Source organism: Anolis carolinensis, chromosome 3, assembly GCF_035594765.1.
Source record: "Anolis carolinensis isolate JA03-04 chromosome 3, rAnoCar3.1.pri, whole genome shotgun sequence".
NCBI classification, from domain to species: Eukaryota; Metazoa; Chordata; class Lepidosauria; order Squamata; family Dactyloidae; genus Anolis; species Anolis carolinensis.
In genome coordinates this window covers 187,881,350-187,898,779 of record NC_085843.1, presented here as the reverse complement: position 1 = coordinate 187,898,779, position 17,430 = coordinate 187,881,350, and the positions used below count along the sequence as shown (strand labels likewise).

Here is a 17,430-nt window from a genome sequence, read left to right as displayed (position 1 = left end):
TTTCTTCAGACTGCTTAGTAGGCAACAGTGTTCTGAGTTTGCTCATGTACAAACTATGGCAACACTCTGAATATTACGTCAGCAGTTCATTTTCTTTGTGGGAAGGGGACAATCACTTTAGGTAGGAACTTGGGGTATGATCTGATCTCAAAATATTTCTGAGAAAAGAACAACTTGTTTGTATCATACAAACCATGTTGGCTTTTGGAATAATAATATTAGGTGTAAGAATAGTGTTGGAATGCATATATAATGGGTTATCATAAAGATGATTGTAGTATAATACTGTGGATGTTCTTATATGTGAAGCAGAGGCCAACTGTGACATATCCATTCTATATCTTAGACACATGGGAATCCAGTAACCCCAGACTTCAGACTACAATTTCACCTGCTGATCTCCATGGAATGTGGTATCCTACCGTCAGAAGGACACTTGTGTGTCTCTCCAAGCTTTACAGATGTATTGATGTATGCATTGCACACACATTGTCGTATCTGTATTGTGAAGTCTACTTTTAACGGTTGGGTGGATTGCAGTCCAAAGTATCTGGAGGATCAAAGCAGCTACACTAAAAAAGTGAAGGTGTATTTATTTAATACACTTTCTTACTCTGTTCTTGTAATTTATTTTGGAATGAGAACAGAGAATAGACATTAAATTCCTAACTCTCCCCTAGATCACATACACTTATGATACATACAATAAGATCTTCTTCCCATGATATCTATGGTATCTGCAGTTTCATTTATCTGCCTCTGACAAAATATATCATCTCTAGGCATATTCTAGATCTTCTAACACAATTATATGATCCTTAATTTCAATAGCTTTTCCTATTATTGCATATCCACACAAAGGTCAGCAACATTTTTGTGTATCTTGAGGATACCAAGGGTTGTATAACAAGAACTGCAAAATGAAGATGCAAGCTGTGTAATTGTTTTAGTGTAGCTGTGTGTAACTTTAGAAGGTCTGAGAAGTGGTTTCTTATGCTGGGATCCAGGGGAGGGGGGTAGGGGAGTGATGGAGAAGATTTTTTAAAAACTGGGAAAGGACTCAGGGACTCAAATGGGGTATAGGCACAAAATATTGTGTATAGCCTATGCGTCATACTTTATTTACTTCTGCTCTACAATGTTAAGTAAGAAAAGGGGCTTCAGCTTTATGAACGTGTGTCTTCCTTTTCTCTCTCTCTCCACAGAAAGCAGTGTTTCAAGGATTGTCACAGGAGGCCTTATCTGCCTGTATACAGTCATTGTTAGCAGCTGCAGAGTCCATCACTAAAAATAAGGTTAGATAATGTTATTTTCATCAAAAGGGTGAAATAATATTTTATATAATGATTACATAACACTTTGCTATCTGGCTTAATATGATAATTACGTTAATTACAGGAAACAACCTTATAGGAATATACAGTACCAATAGTGAGACTAGAAATAATAATTATTTACCGTTAATATCCATTTTTTCCATAAGGTATCCATATTATATATGCAGTAGGCTTTCAGTCAAACTCGGGGATTGTTAGATGCCAAATAAATGTAATTTCTGATGGATTGCTTGAGAATGACTGTTACAAATAAGCTTAACTAATACATAAATACCCCATAAACTCTGTATTGACATTATATTAATATTGAAATACGTTATTAAAAGCAAATTAAGAACATTTAGGAGAATGTTACAATATGTGATATTTCTGGAAGGAACCAGAAATAGCAGAAATGAATAAATTGTCAATATTTATTAAGAAGATATCTCTGACTTATTTTAAGAAAGATTTGGATTTTTCATAGCAATGATGGAGACATTTATCAACGTTGGGATTCACGAATTAGTGATATTTATGATTTATTATTCTTCATGGCCCACTTTTTCTCACTTAAAAGAGACTCAGTTAACTTAGTAAAATGTTGTTTTAATTAAAAGTATGATTACATAAAGGATGTATTTATTTATTTATTGCATTTATGTCCCGCTGTTCTCACCCCAAAGGGGTCTCAGGGTGGCTCATAACATAAGACACAATTTGATGCCAGATATACATAGATAAAATAAGGTAAAGGTAAAGGTTTCCCCTGACGTTAAGTCCAGTCGTGACCGACTCTGGGGGTTGGTGCTCATCTCCATTTCTAAGCCGAAGAGCCAGCGTTGTCCATAGACATCTCCAAGGGCATGTGGCCGGCATGACTTCATGGAGCGCCGTTACCTTCCCGCCAGAGCGGTACCTATTGATTTACTCACATTAGCATGTTTTCGAACTGCTAGGTTGGCAGGAGCTGGAGCTAACAGCGGCTGCTCAAGCCGCTCCCGGGGTTTGAACGTGGGACCTTTCGGTCTCCAGCTCAGTGCTTTAACACACTTTGCCACCGGGGCTCCTTAGATAAAATAAACCAAACATATAAATTAAAATCAATAATTAAAAACATATCACTCTTAAAACAGATCAGTCTTAAAACCATGCAATCCAAAGGCATATTCCATGAGCCATTCCAATCGTCAGTTGCACTATTCCATAATTACATATTTCACTGAGTGTTATTGTTTAAAGGCTTGGTCCCACAACCATGTCTCCATTTTCTTCCTAAAAGACAGGAGGGAGGGAGCTGATCTAATTTCACTGGGGAGGCAGTTCCATAGCTGAAGGGCCACCACTGAGAAGGTCCTGTTTCGTCCCCACCAGTCACTCCTGCGAAGGGGGTGAGATTGAGAGCAGGGCATCCCCGGATGATTTTAACCTCCAAGATGGTTCATAGAGGGAGATATATTCAGACAGGTAAGCCGGGCCAGAACTGTTTAGGGCTTTTTTTGTTCTCGGTAGCAGACTGGCAGCTAGTGGAGCTCATGCAACAGGAAGGTTGTGTGCTCCCTTTACCCCACTCCAGTAAGGAGCTTGGCTGACGGCCATTGGACTACTTGAAGCTGTCAAACAGTCTTCAAAGACAACCCCACGTAGAGTACATTGCTGTAGTCTATTTGAGATGTAACAAGACGTGGACTACCTTGGCCAAATCTGACTAGACTAATAAGCGATCATTGTCAAATAATGGGAATTTTGTGGGATTTTTTAAATAGTTCTCTAGCTCTCTTCTAACCTTCAGAAAAAAGTAAAAACGTGGCTTTGGGACCAAGCTTTTGGAGAGTAACCTGCAGTACAATTAAAGAAATATGGATTAGTGCAATGACAAATTGGGAACGGCAATGGATTACGATTTTGGATTATGTGGTTTTTAATTACAGTAGTTGGCTTTTTTTTGGTTTTAATGTAGAGATGTTTTTAACTTGTTGTTTTAACGTATTTGGGGTTTTATTGTATGTATGTTGTGGCATCGAATTTGTGCCTTTTGTAAGGCCGCTTTAAGTTCCCTGTGGGGTGAGAAGGGTGGGATATAAATAATAATAATAATAATAATAATAATAATAATAATAATTTTATTTTTATACCCCGCCCCATCTCCCCCAAGGGACTTGGAGCGGCTTACATGGGGCCAAGCCCGGACATCAACAATATAAAAACAGAGCAATAAAACAGATCCATCAACAATAAAAACAAGTCATAAAAATCACATAGAAAATATACTGATAAAATCTTGGATTGAATCCAAAAAAACTGGGCCGAAAGTGCAAGTTATGTGCAAGTAAATGTGGTAAATAATAAATAATAGCTGTAGGATATAGTATGTAACTGTGTAGCCTTGATATATATCTAAAATGTCTGTCTGTGTGTTTTAATTTGTGTTTTTATTGAATAAAAATACTTTAAAAAAGAAACTAGATCAGAGAACCTAAACAAAATCTTTCTTGAGACATTGTGATTTTACTACTCAGTAGTCTAAATCCGTTGAAAACACTTTAAATAGAGTAGTTCTGTGATAAAGGACTCCAAATAGTCTTAATGCAACTAAGAGAATATAGGATAAGTATTAATTTTTGCAGAAGTCTGTCTATAAATTATTAGTTGTTTCCACTCAACTATGATGTCTGCAAGAGATGCACAGATAATTTACTGGAAAATTAAAGGTCTGTTTAGAATAGGTTACAAAACAGCTTAAATTATTTTAATAAGTGGCCAACTTTTCTTTTCTTATGACATATTTTTTTTTATAATTTAGACCCAGATAGATGGACAGCTTTTCTTGATAAAACACCTTTTGATTCTTCGTGAACAAATTGCTCCATTCCACACTGAATTCACCATTAAGGAGATTTCTTTGGATCTTAAGAAGACCAGAGGTATGGAACTGTTCTGGGTGATGAATTAGTCCAGCTATGCAGTTCAAGGCCAAACTTCACAGGGAGGAGAGGGATAACCTTTACAAAGGTCTAGGATCTTTAGTCATAGTAGTCTGGTATGTGGTATCTTTTTTTCTGTGTTAGGAGCGATTTGAGAAACTTAAAGTAGCTTCTGGAGTGTGACAATTGGCCGTCTGCAAGGACGTTGCCCAGGGAACGTCCGGATGTTTTTGATGTTTTATCATCCTTGTGGGAGGCTTCCCTCGTGTCCTTTGTGTATTCTTGCACAACTACATGCTTTGTAAGCTGCCCCGAGTGGTGGTGGGATATAAATAAATTATTATTATTATTATTATTATTATTATTATTATTATTATTACTTCAGGAGGGAAGAAGAGTGTAAAAAGTAAATAATTATATAAGTGAATATTCATGGAGGAATATTAATTCAGATGGTTCTCTTCACAGATGCCGCATTTAAAATCCTGAATCCAATGACAGTTCCACATTTTTTTAGATTGAGTAGCAGTAATGCCCTCATACAGTTTTTACTGGAGGTAAAGCCTATTTGTTTAATGGATTGGAATGTCCTATTTTTGAAACATCGCTATTTCTGTAGATAAAAAGAGATAATTATTGTCTCTGCATTCCAGGGTACTCCAGAAATCAGAGAACATTACATCGACTCTAAAAAGGATGTAGATCGACACCTCAAGTTTGCCTGTGAGCAGTTCATTCAGCAGCAAACTAAGCAACTTGTAGAACCTCTGGAGGAATTCCTTGCAAAGGTACGAAGATTCTGTAGATTACCAGTTGTATATCTCAAACTGCCACGTTTTATGTTTGTTTGTTTTGATAAAAAGAGAAACATAATGACATTGTCGGATGTCTAGGAACTTCTGAGGAATAACTGGTCGGGACCTGGAAACTTTCAGCTGAGCCTTTGGTTTAGTCAAGGCAAGATAGTGTCCTGCTACTATCCTGATGAGCCAACTGTTGTATGTAACCAAAATAGACCAAGATTTAAAACACGAATCTTGGAAGGCAGTGCCACTGTTCCTATTCTGTCCAACTGGGGAAAACTGAGGACATCCTTGAAATTTATTGTGAACAGGAACAACCCTCTTTGCTCCTTTTGTTCTCAGGTATCCCAGATGTTACAGTCCACAACTGTTTTACATTCTAAAGTTTTTATTTTATTTATAGTATTTGTACCCCACTCTTCAGCCAGAAAGGCTCTCAAAGTGGCCTACAAAACATTAATTTAACTGGGTTGTTGTATGTTTTTCGGGCTGTATGGCCATGTTCCAGAAGTATTCTCTCCTGACATTTCGCCCACATCTATGCTAGGCATCCTCAGAGGTTGTGAGGACCTCACAACCTCTGAGGATGCCTGACATAGATGCGGGCGAAATGTCAGGAGAGAATACTTCTGGAACATGGCCATTCAGCCCGGAAACATACAACCCTGTGATCCTGGCCATGAAAGCCTTCGACAACATATTAATTTGGCTTCTTGCTTACAATCTATACAAGACAAATAAGGCATAATAATTAAGACACAATGGAGCTGTGACTGGTTGACTGGTTGCTTCCTGTAGAGTGGTCGTTGGACAGTGGATGGAGCTTTTTCGGATTTCGGTATTCCGGATGAGGGATCCTCAACTGTGCAGGAATACCCAGTTTCTCTAAATATATTCAGATCTTCCGGGTCAGATGAACTGCTTCCAGGAACACAAAAGGAATTTGTAAATTTAATTTCTGGACCTAGGCTCTGAGACACTTTGGAGACCAAAAAAGGTTCCAGGAGATAGGAGGGAAGCATATGTTGTCTCCCCATTTAAAAGATGGGGAGGAGAGAATCTAAGCATTTATCTTTACATCAATACCCAGAAAGATTTTAGACCAGATAACAGTATGTAACAAAATTTGAAAAAAAAAGTCTGTTCCTGGTTTGAAAGTGTTATTTCCTGTTTAATTGTGCAGTACTTACCTTGAAAGTAGTTGTCATGCTCCAGAAACTTCATTTTTGTGACTGCTACAAACTATGCTGAATTGGTTGAGACTCTTAGGAGATATTCATTGAAAAACTATAGCAGAATGTGCTGCAAGATGTCCCGCAAAAACCAAGGTTTTGCAGTGTAATAAACTTTCCCCATGTTTTTATGATAGAACCAATTCGGAAATGACATTTATAACCCAGGAACAAAAATTGTGTTACATAGTGTAATTAAACATTAAACAATCAGTTTTTAAACACTTTAGAGTAATGTTGGGTTTGCAAAGAGCAATATACCTTTCTCGAAAACAGTACCACTACAATAATCCTATCTCTTAAAATACTGAAGTTTTTAAACTATGTTTCTGAGATTCTATTAATACTTTATGAATACAATATAACTTGTAAGTAGCATTTATTCTGTATAAATGTTTTAACATTATTATTTCAGGTATCTGCTTTGAAGACAGTGGCTACTCAAAAGGGTCCAAAATACAACCTCTCCCAGCAGCCTTGGGCACAACCAGGTATTTTGTATAGCCAGTTTTAAATGTTTAATTCTATGACATTTAACTAGATCCTAGATTGTGGGCTTTGTCATTGTAAACTTTTGAAGCCAGGGGTCAGCCATTCTTCTATCAAAGACTGCATGTCATCAGGGATACTCTGTGAGATGCCAGCAGGGTCTGAAATTAGACCTGGGCAAATCAATAGTAAAATATTGCAGCACTACCCTGTCCCAGTCTTTCAGGAATTTAGAAACCAAGTGCAAAAAATGTTGTCAAATATCTTGTAATTATGGATAAATTGAATTGTAAAATTAGGTTGAAATGTTTTAGATAGTTAGAAAAGAAGAGTTTGTTAAGAGAAAAGGTATTATTTGTTTGAAATTTATTTCCAGCAAAGATCAGCGACTTGGTATCTTCAACATACAAGACAATAAAAACAAAACTCCCATCAACTTTACAGAGTATGTCCCTGTATTTAGCCAATAAAGACACAGAATTCATTTTGTTCAAGCCAGTAAAAGTAAGTATTTTGGTATCTTTCTATACAGACATTAACAATAGTTTATTTGTAGGTTATAAATGCACTTTTTCAATTCAAAAGATTTATGGTATATCTGTCTAAGTCTAAACCCCCATTCAGGCATTACCACACTTTCCTAAACACAAAAGCAAAGGAACATCTAGACCTGGCATTCTTTATTTTTGCTTTTCTTCCAAGGAAAGATTGGCAGTTTGAATCTGGGGAGTGGGGTGAGTTCCCGCTGTTAGCCCCAGCTTTTGCCAGCCTAGCAGTTTGAAAATATGCAAATGTGAGTAGATCAATAGGTACTGCTCTGACGAGAAGGCAATAGCGCTCCATGCAGTCATCCCGGCTACATGACCTTCGAGGTGTCTACCGACAACGCCGGCTCTTCGGCTTAGAAATGGAGATGAGCACCAACCCCCAGAGTCAGACACAACTGGACTTCATGTCAGGGGAAAACCTTTACCGTACTTTCCAAAGAAACTTGTCTGAAAAGGAGGATTTTTCTATGCAAGTGGGTTCCCTGTTTTCCAGCCTACTGGCTTCAGATATAAAAATGAAGGCAAATGGGACTGGTCACTCCCCTGTTTATGTGTTTAGGAAAGTTGGTGGGTTATTCTTGAACAGTGTGCTTATTTTGTTGTATGTGGTCTGTAAACTTTTTCTGAAGTGATTTCTGGGAAATTATGTTGAATCTGCCCTCCACATTTGTGGGTTTGTCGCTTGTGTTTTTATTATTATTATTATTATTGGCTTCAGTGGGCAGGGCAGCAGTTAGTTCAAATCACCATCCACCAAAAAGCATCCTCAGTGGCACAATGGGTTAAACCCTTGTGCTGGCAGGACTGCTGCCATACACATTGGAGAGATGTGAATGGAGGTAGGGGAGGCCTAAATGTAGAGCCAGCTTGGACTTCTGTGGTTTAACAGCAGGATGTGTGTGTGTGTCTGCCCACCTGCTCAGAGAGTAGCCTTGGGCTTCAGGGGCTTTTGAAAAGGGAGAAGAAAAGGAGACCCAACAAAGTATAATCTGCCACTTGTGGCATTAAAAGTGTTGAAGATGCATTACATCCTGCAGTATCAAATATTCAGCCAAGATTTAATTCTTTATGTAAAAATCAATAAGCACATCCATTGCATTGTATGCCAAATGGATTTTATCTTTAATAAATGGTAAAAATTAAATGTATATCAAATAGTTGTTTTAAAATATTAATTTACTATTTATTATTAGCATTGTTTTGTTTGCATACCTTATTTTATATACCCATATAAATGCCTTATTTAAAACTTGTATCGCTTAGTTTCATAAGCTTGAATACAGTTTTAGGTTATCTTACTGTTTATATGTTGATAATTAGCAAAATATTTTTATTTATTTATTTACAGCATTTATATTCCGCCCTTCTCACCCCGAAGGGGACTCAGGGCGGATCACATTACACATATAGGCAAACATTCAATGCCTTTTAAACATAGAACAAAGACAAACAAACATAGGCTTCGAGCGGGCCTCGAACTCATGACCTCCTGGTTAGAGTGATTCATTGCAGTGATTGATTGCAGCTGCTCTCCAGCCTGCGCCACATATGAATGTGATTTCGTAATAAATAAAAATGTACATTAAAAGTATAATTACAGTAATCGATATTATTTGAAAATCCCCCTTTTTACAATGTGTATGTTGTTGTTTTTTTCAAAATAGTTACTTCATACCCGTACTTGGAAAGTGAGTTCCTAAAAACCTATATATGGCTTCAAACTGTTGGTGGTATTTAATTTCACCCCAAGTAGTGCAGGTCTGCTTTAGGTTCTTGACTTATCCATGCATCATATAGAAATCTAATTTTGGCCCTCAAACCTACCCTCAAATTATACATGAGGTTAATGTATATATGGTAGCCACATTTCAATTTTGTTGAAGCTCATTGATTTCAGTGGCAATAAAATACAACTTGTGCCGTCAAAGGCTTTCATAGCCAGAATTACTGGATTGCTGTGAGTTTTCCGGTTTGTATGGCCATGTTCCAGAAGCAGTCTCTCCTGACATTTCATCCACATCTATAGTAGGCATCCTCAGAGGTTGTGAGGTCTGCTGTAGATGTGGGTGAAATGTCAGGAGAGAATGCTTCTGGAACATGGCCATACAGCCTGGAAAACTCACAGCAACCCAAAATACAACTTATTTCAGAGTCAAGTTAGTATTTTATGTATTCATGACTGAATGCCGATTTTTGAAGAAAATTTAAAGTTTTCTTTTCTTCACAAGAACAATATTCAGCAAGTGTTTCAGAAACTGCATGCTCTTTTGAATGAAGAATATAGTAAGGAAGATCTCCAGATCATAGCTTGCCCTTCAATGGAACAGGTATGTAAATACAGCTCTTAATCTTTTCAAGATGTTAGTTTAGTTTTTCTTTCTTTTTGCACTTTAAAAATTATGACCTGTCCGTCATGTTTAGACTTCAGTCAGTTGAAAGGAAGTGTGATTATTAAACTTATTTCACATGTAAAAGTTATTGAGTCCTAGTGATATTAGTGGAAGTTTTGGCTGCCCGGTGGTATGCATAGTCACAATAAAGTGTGGGTTTTGAGATGTGCTAGTGGTGCACATTTTCTCCCAAGGTGTTTGTGCCATTACTCATCCTCAGTTTTTTTTTTCACATGGGAAATAAACCAGCTAGTTACTTTGTTGCAGGACAGTCACTTCTGAGTTCTAGGGTGACACCAAGCCCAAGTAACACTACTTGAGATCAGGGACAGCAAGAAGACTGGGAGCAAAGTTTGCAGATATAGTTGAAGTCTTCCAACAGTGTGATTGTACTCATGGGATGTCTTTGTGGAGATTCTAACACAAATACTGTGTCTTTTAGGTAAACCTGCTGTTGTCTGTAACAAAGTAGCCTGGTGATGCCTTTTGAGAGGCCTTTGAACTACGCACCTAGCAGTGAGGAAGACATAGACCATTGATTAGAAATCAACAAGATTTGCTATGTCGTCTTATTCCTTTTAACTTAGTCCAACTGTTCTACTACCACTTGTTCCAGAAGAAGATGACCAACAAAACTGCTTTTATTTTATATTGCAAAGCAGTACTACTAAAGTTTCAGGGCACTTCAGCGCTTATCATCAGCTTCTTTCTTGAGCAGAAATTCTCACCAGGAATTCCATCCCAAGTGCTGCTCCAGTCCACATCCATTTACACATACAGTGAATACATCTTTTAAGGGGAATATGTTGAAACAAAATTGTGAGGACCCATTTTAAAGAAGCGGGAATCCAAGTCTCCTATATGTCAGACATACTCCAGTTTGTATGCATACAGTGTTTTCCATATTTCAGTAACATTTTCTGGAAGGCAGAGTAACGTGTGGCAAATCCTGTGTTGCTGATGAGTGGTAAAGGCATATTATGGTATATTTCTCATTTTGGGTCATTTCACTGTAATATTGGTGCATATGAGGCTAAGTCTTGAGCATAATGAAAAATACGATGTTGGCTTCATATTTATGAATCTTCCATAATTTCTTTGAAAATTCCATTATTTGTGATGTTTGTGCATTCTCTTATTCTGGAAATGAACTTATTTGCCATAAAAAGAACACAGGGTATGAGTACAGTATGTACAGAGAACTCATAGCTAATTTCAGATTTTTAACTAATCATAAGAGTGGGGCCTTTCAGAATATAAATATTTGTGGGATGGGAAATGCAATCAAACTGCCAAATGACAATTTCATTAAATAGAGAACACTTATTAAGTGGATTCCCCCCCTTTTTTCATAGATAGTAGTGTTGTGCATTTGGAGTAAACCTTGACCCGTTTGATGTCCTGGCTTTTGGTGGGGGCTCCGATCTGTTTTTTGAGAGCCTTCCGAAATTTTCGGTTTGGGGCCTTGAAAGATCCATTTTCTATCAGATCATAATGGGGTGGGGTTTCCCACCCAGGCTCCCCTTCCTGGGGCGTGCTTTAATGAGGCTTCTTACTTGCTGTTTCTACTCTAGAGGAGGTGCTCAGCTGCAGGTACTGGAAGGTGCGCACGCTTTCTGGACCTTCATGCCACGCCACACACACACTCTCCTTGGAAAGAGAGTGCGTGTGTAGTGTGCAGGCCCAGAAAGTGCGTACACGCCTGCTAGTGCCTGTAGCCAAGAGGCACTCGGCTGCAGACGAAAGCAGGCTTGGAGCCAGGATCGGCTCCAGCTTGCTTTTGTGTTGAGTTTATTTTTATGCGGGGAGGGAGCTTCTTGTTTTGTGGTCCCGAACTAACGAAAGAAACAAATGAAACAAGAGAAATGAATTCAGCACACAACTCTCATAGATAGGTCGTAACTTGAAACCTGTGTGCACTGGGAAGCCACTACTGACAGTGACTTTGATGCACACCTCAGTTCATGCAAATTATACATTCCTGCAATTTGTCTCTTGTGGTTGCATGCAAGAACCACAGTGCCTGATGGAAACTGAGACTGCAGAGTGGGGTCGCTTTCTCCCTCTTGTGAATTAAAGAAAGCATTTTCAGAGAATTAGTTTTTGGTGGTATACCCTTTTACAAATTCTAGCAGATTTAAGATAGATAAAAAAGAGTAATGGCTCTGAACAAAATAAATCTGAATTTGAGCTATTTTTCAATGATGAACATGTAAAAATGAATAAACTTTTGTTAAGATTTGATAAAGGAAAAGAACATGTTAATTGTGGGGAAAGATATGGTCAAAAGTGTTAAAATTTATATTATGCTCTAAACAGATTTTAAATAAAATGATGCATCACTGGTACATGACCCTGGAGGGAAACTGGCTAGAATGCAAAAAGATGTGAATGATGTGAGGGGACATTGAGGCTCTGAACTGGATCATATGCAGTGTAGACTCATACAATCCAATTCAAAGAAGATAATTTGGATTCAGAAACTGGACTATATGGCAGTGTAGATCCAACCTAAGTCATATGTTGTGGTAATGTGAATAAGCTAAAAAGTATTGGGATCAAGTGCATTTCCTAATGCACAGGACTTTAAATGTTAGCCAGTTAAACCCAAAACTCCTCCTTTGGGGCTTATGGCTGAGCAACAGGAAAGGGAACATAGAAGAGTCCTACAATAAAGGATACACAGAGCAAGACTGGCATATGCATAAAGATGGAAGAACTCCACAGCAACCACGATATGAGCTTGGGCTAATATTTATTAAATCATTTACACAATAGAACATGCTTTCAATTCAGTATTTTTATTAATTGCCAATAATAATCCACTGCAATGAGAAAACAAAACACGAGTTGGTTCTGGTTTTGAAGTGTGTGAGCATGAACGCAAATGTGCATTAACTGAAAAATCCATATGGATAGCTAATACTGTCAAGCACGTTTTTTGCAGAGTAGATTAGTCCAATCCTCTAATTGTAGTTCCAGACCTAAATTCAATTAACATTGCTGCAGGTAATGAGTGCAAATCAAAAGCATTTTAAAAGTCCATTAAAACACACAAAGATGTCACTGAATGGGACTCCATCCCATGCCTAAACCACAAGAACTGTCGGGAGCTATAAATATTTCCAGTGACATTTAAGCACTAACCATCCTTGGTAATGAAAATGTGAATTCTCCACCATGGTGGAAACAGCATTGTCTAGCTTTGTGTATTAATTTATTAATTTAGTTTATTAATTTATGTTTTGATAAGCTTTGTTAATTAAAGTGACTCAAAGTGATATTTGATAATAAGTAAAAATGGGAAATTCCTTCTTTTCTCCTCTTAAAAAATCTTTCAGTCATTTTTTTCAATATAAGATTTTTAAATCTATACAAAACCAAATGTACATATTTACATTCATAATATTAAAGCACTTCATGTTTGGCTGTTCCGGGATGGGGAGGGGAGTCAGCAACAGAGAAATCCTGATATTTTGGATCCTTGCTAATAGCAACAGAGAAATCCTGATATTTTGGATCCTTGCTAATAAACACATAAAAGAGAATTGCTAGCATCAAGACCGTGATTTAGTTGTCATTGTTGTCAGTGAAACTATAAAAACAGCAGCAGGAAAAAAGGCATTTTATATTTTAAAATGTTATTGTAGAGTCCCTTTTCTTTTTCAACCAACTATGAAGAAACATCTGTTTTATTTCAATTTGTGAAAGTAACATTGAGGATCAGATGGTTTACTTCTAAGGAACTGTGTACAAGGGGTGCTCTTATTAATTCAAGGAGCTCAAAATGAAAGTAGCTTTGGACATCGAATTACACAAACGGTTGCTTCTGGTTTGTTTTGAAGAGGCAGGCAATCATTCCATTTGCAACCAATTCTTTTAAAAGGCACATTCAGAAACATGTCAGCATTTGCTCCAGAGTGAGAAAATTCCTGTGATGTAATCTAGTACCTCATATGTGCGGTTGCATAATGTGACGCTCAGTCAAAAGTGTGAGAACCACAGAAGGGGGAAAGGAACCGCAATAGGAAGATTGTTTTGAGGGCAGCGGGGAGGTGGAATGTTTCCTCAAATCAGGGCAATGAGCCAGTTTTGCTTCTCCTGCTAATTGAGAGTCAAAGCAGGAAACCAGCTTATACAAGGCATCAATGCAATCAACATCCCCTTATTCTCAAAAAAGAAAACAAACCTCCTGCAGCTAGTTCAAAGGATAAGAAAAAAAGTGGCAGCAACAATGTTCTTATTTGTTCTATGCAGGGCTCAAGCAAAGGTAACACTTGCACTAGTTGGAAACATTTGCTTTGGGGAGCTTGTAAGGTGCTGTTCTGACTTGATTTGGGCTGAAACATGCAATGTTGAACGTCTAAATTTCTCACAGGTAATCTGGATTAAAATCCTATACAAATAATTTTGTGGTTTAAAAATTTAAGGATAATTTCTTTACATTCAGTGTTCCTGTTGGTGCCCCTGTCTTTTCTGAGTCTGGTTATTACTTCCCTTCTGTGCCTTTCCACAATCAAGTACAGTAGAGTCTCACTTATCCAAGCTAAACGGACCGGCAGAAGCTTGGATAAGCGAATATCTTGGATAATAAGGAGGGATTAAGGAAAAGCCTATTAAACATCAAATTAGGTTATGATTTTACAAATTAAGCGCCAAAACATCATGTTATACAACAAATTTGACAGAAAAAGTAGTTCAATACGCAGTAATGTTATGTCGTAATTACTGTATTTACGAATTTAGCTCCAAAATATCATGATATATTTAAAACATTGACTACAAAAATGGCTTGGATAATCCAGAAGCTTGGATAAGCATGGCTTGGATAAGTGAGACTCTACTGTATTATTACTTAAAATATCACTATTACTGTTCATATATTTTTGTCAAAGCAAAGCTGTTGCCGATTAGCGAAAGGCTGATAAAATTAACAGCTGTATGACTGATAAAATCTTTAGATTCCCCAAACTCCGATACTGCAAAAAGTAGCACGTTGGTAATAGATCTGATTTGCATATTTTGCTTTAGGTAGGACTGGAGAGCAAGACTCAACCACTTCTACCACACCAAGGAGCCCCCAGTGGTGCAATGGGTTAAACCCTTGTACTGGCAGGACTGCTGACTAAAAGGTTGGCAGAACTCCCGTCTGTCAGCTCCAGCTTCACATTCGGGGACATGAGAGAAGCCTCCCACAGGATGATAAAACACCTGGGCATTCCCTGGGCAACGTCCTTTCAGACTGCCAGTTCTCTCACACCAGAAGTGACTTGCAGTTTATCAAGTCACTCCTGACACACACAAAACCTGCACTAGATGGGCATGCAGGCTAGGCTACATCTGTATGGCCTCATGATCTTCACTCTCAGCCTATAGTGAAGAAGAGTAAAGTGCTAGCCCTGGAGAAAAGAGAACTAATGTGGGAGAGGAAGTTGTGAGGAAATGGAAGCCTGACACTTGGAAGCCTGCTCACTTGCTTCAAATGTTGCATTAAGCATGAACACATTTCCCCAAGGACTGGGAATCCTCTTGATGGGAAGAATGAAAAGTTCATTGGGAGTGAGATTGAGATGTCATGGGGATTACAGAAAACTAGCTGACGTGCAGTGACAAGGATGAGAATGTGCTCTTCATGCTTGGGAAAGTGCTCTTCACACTTGAGAATGTGCTCTTCCCTTCCAACCAGGTTTCCAGACACTTGCCTCCCCTTTCAAAGGCACAGATTCCAAAGGAAGGGAACAAGATCTCCCTGAAATTTTGACAGGATAAAATTGTAGCCTCGCTGTCTACCAGCCGAGATGCAGTTAAAAAGTTTGTAACACACAAAATAAAAATAAATCCACCAGCTGTTCACATTTTGTCCTGGCCACAAACACAAACATTGTTTCACCACATTCTGTTTCTTTCACTCAATGTCACTGTGAAGAGTAATATATAGGTACTGAATGAAAGCTAAGCCTCATCACATCATCTGCTGGAAAATAAAAACATACCCACACAGCACTGGAGAAAGCTTGACTTCTATTTTCTCTGTCCCAGTCAACCTCCAAAGGAGAAGCGAGCTTTGCGCCGATCTTGCCACATTCCAAATCCATTTCTTTTCTCTCTCTCATGTCATTCACAAAATTCTTTAAAAAAATTAAATCCACCTTTTCACATCAGTCTCCATCCTAATCTCTCTCACGGTCCCTCTCTCTTGATTAAAGGAACAGAAAAAGAATGGCTTTTAAAGAGATAAAAGTTTCACATAGTTGCCTGGGAAAGTACCAAATTGTTGTGTTCTTCTGGATGTGCCTATTGAAAAATAAAGCAAAAATATTAAAGATGGATCGTTGGTAGAGGAGTATTTTAAGATGATCACCTTTATACACCAATATCTAAACTGGTGTTACCTATTCTTTGCAACAAGCTAGCACACATTTTCCATGCAAAAGATCCCTCAGGATTCAGTGTCCAGTTAACTCCAGACCGGGCTGAGAAAGACTTCTGTCTGAAACCCTGCAGTGCAGACTATTGCTGGGCCTGCACCTTTTGGGTACTGCCAATGTATCTGTTAGTGGGCACTCTGCCCTCCACCCAGCAACCTCATTCTGCCACTGCTACTGTCGGTGCCATGCAAGGCCCATAAGAATGACCACAATTAGTAATTTACATTTCACACTCCCAGCAATATGGATCACAAGCAGTAAAGTGAAAGCCTTTTACTGAAACTGACGTGTGTAGGAAAATGATATATTTGTGTATGCTGCCCTCATTTCCCAACTAAAGGACACGTGACTCTGAGGACCATGATGTTTGCCTACTCTTGATGCAAACTGGGATGTGAGTTGTTCCGTGGCAAGAGCCGAGTACTAAAAGGGTTTGGCAGGCAATGGTAACAGCTTTATTGTTCAAACCATATGGGTTTACCTAGCCTGAGGTGCAGAACCAGTGTCCAACATTCATTACTTACTGGACTTATGACCCAAAGCTGGAATCAACAAAGAGGTGGCTGCCGAAAAATGTGGCTCTCGGAGGGCAGGACAGGTCCATTCAGAGGTGGACATTACTTATCAGTCTCTACCCTCCCTGGAAACTGATGAATTTCGGAATGACGGGCTACCAGGCACATTTGGCTCTGGCCTCATTTACCCTCCCTCTTCAGTTGTGACAGAGGACTAACACATTAACAATGACCATACATGACAGCCCTGGCAAATCCCGGATAAGATCAAGCCAGCAATGTAGTAAGGGTAAATAGGAAAATTGAAGTATGTGGCAACACAAAATGGTCTCACCTAAACGCTTCCCATGGAAAGCTGCTCCTTAGGCTGGATGCCTGGAAAGCATCTTTCCCTTGGCATCTAACCTAACCTCTTCTTCCTACTCTAGGAAGAAGAAAGCAAGCCACATGGAAGGAAGACTCATGGGGAAAATGGTGCCTTCCAAATACTCACACTGCTGTTATAAGCCTCCAAGTAAGTTTGAAGTGCCCCATCTTCTCCAGAACTCTTTGGCAGTGGAATATGTTGCCTCAGAGTTTTTAAGCAGAAACTGGAAGGCCATCTGTCAGGAGTGCTTTGGTTTGTGTGTTCCTGCATGGCAGAGGGTTGGACTGGATGGCCCTTGTAGGCTCCATGATTCTATACCTGGAAGTGCTGTACTTTCTTTCACCCCAAGTTAACAAATCAGATCCTCTGAAGAGGCCAGCCACAAATCAGGCAAAATGTAAGGAGAAAATGCTGCTAT

At 38.6% G+C, this 17,430-nt stretch overlaps 2 protein-coding genes across 46 annotated transcripts in view; one reads left to right on the top strand and one right to left on the bottom strand.

The window, feature by feature from the left end:
- Positions 1-15,997, top strand: part of cog3 (component of oligomeric golgi complex 3) — a 38,073-nt gene extending 22,076 nt beyond the window's left edge. Inside the window, exons 15-23 of the mRNA XM_062975948.1 lie at positions 347-471; positions 1,206-1,295; positions 4,120-4,240; positions 4,709-4,797; positions 4,894-5,028; positions 6,691-6,766; positions 7,141-7,268; positions 9,541-9,639; positions 10,145-15,997. Of these exons, the coding sequence (XP_062832018.1) occupies positions 347-471; positions 1,206-1,295; positions 4,120-4,240; positions 4,709-4,797; positions 4,894-5,028; positions 6,691-6,766; positions 7,141-7,268; positions 9,541-9,639; positions 10,145-10,174 (893 nt within the window). The 3' untranslated portion in view covers positions 10,175-15,997. The remainder of the gene's footprint in view (positions 1-346; positions 472-1,205; positions 1,296-4,119; positions 4,241-4,708; positions 4,798-4,893; positions 5,029-6,690; positions 6,767-7,140; positions 7,269-9,540; positions 9,640-10,144) is intronic.
- The window catches only part of sorbs1 (sorbin and SH3 domain containing 1), a 160,115-nt gene continuing 155,125 nt past the window's right edge, over positions 12,441-17,430 (bottom strand). For all 45 annotated transcript variants that reach the window (XM_062975926.1, XM_062975929.1, XM_062975920.1 and 42 more), the window contains one exon: positions 12,441-15,996. In XM_062975926.1, coding sequence (XP_062831996.1) covers positions 15,929-15,996 — 68 coding nt within the window. In that variant the 3' untranslated portion in view covers positions 12,441-15,928. The remainder of the gene's footprint in view (positions 15,997-17,430) is intronic.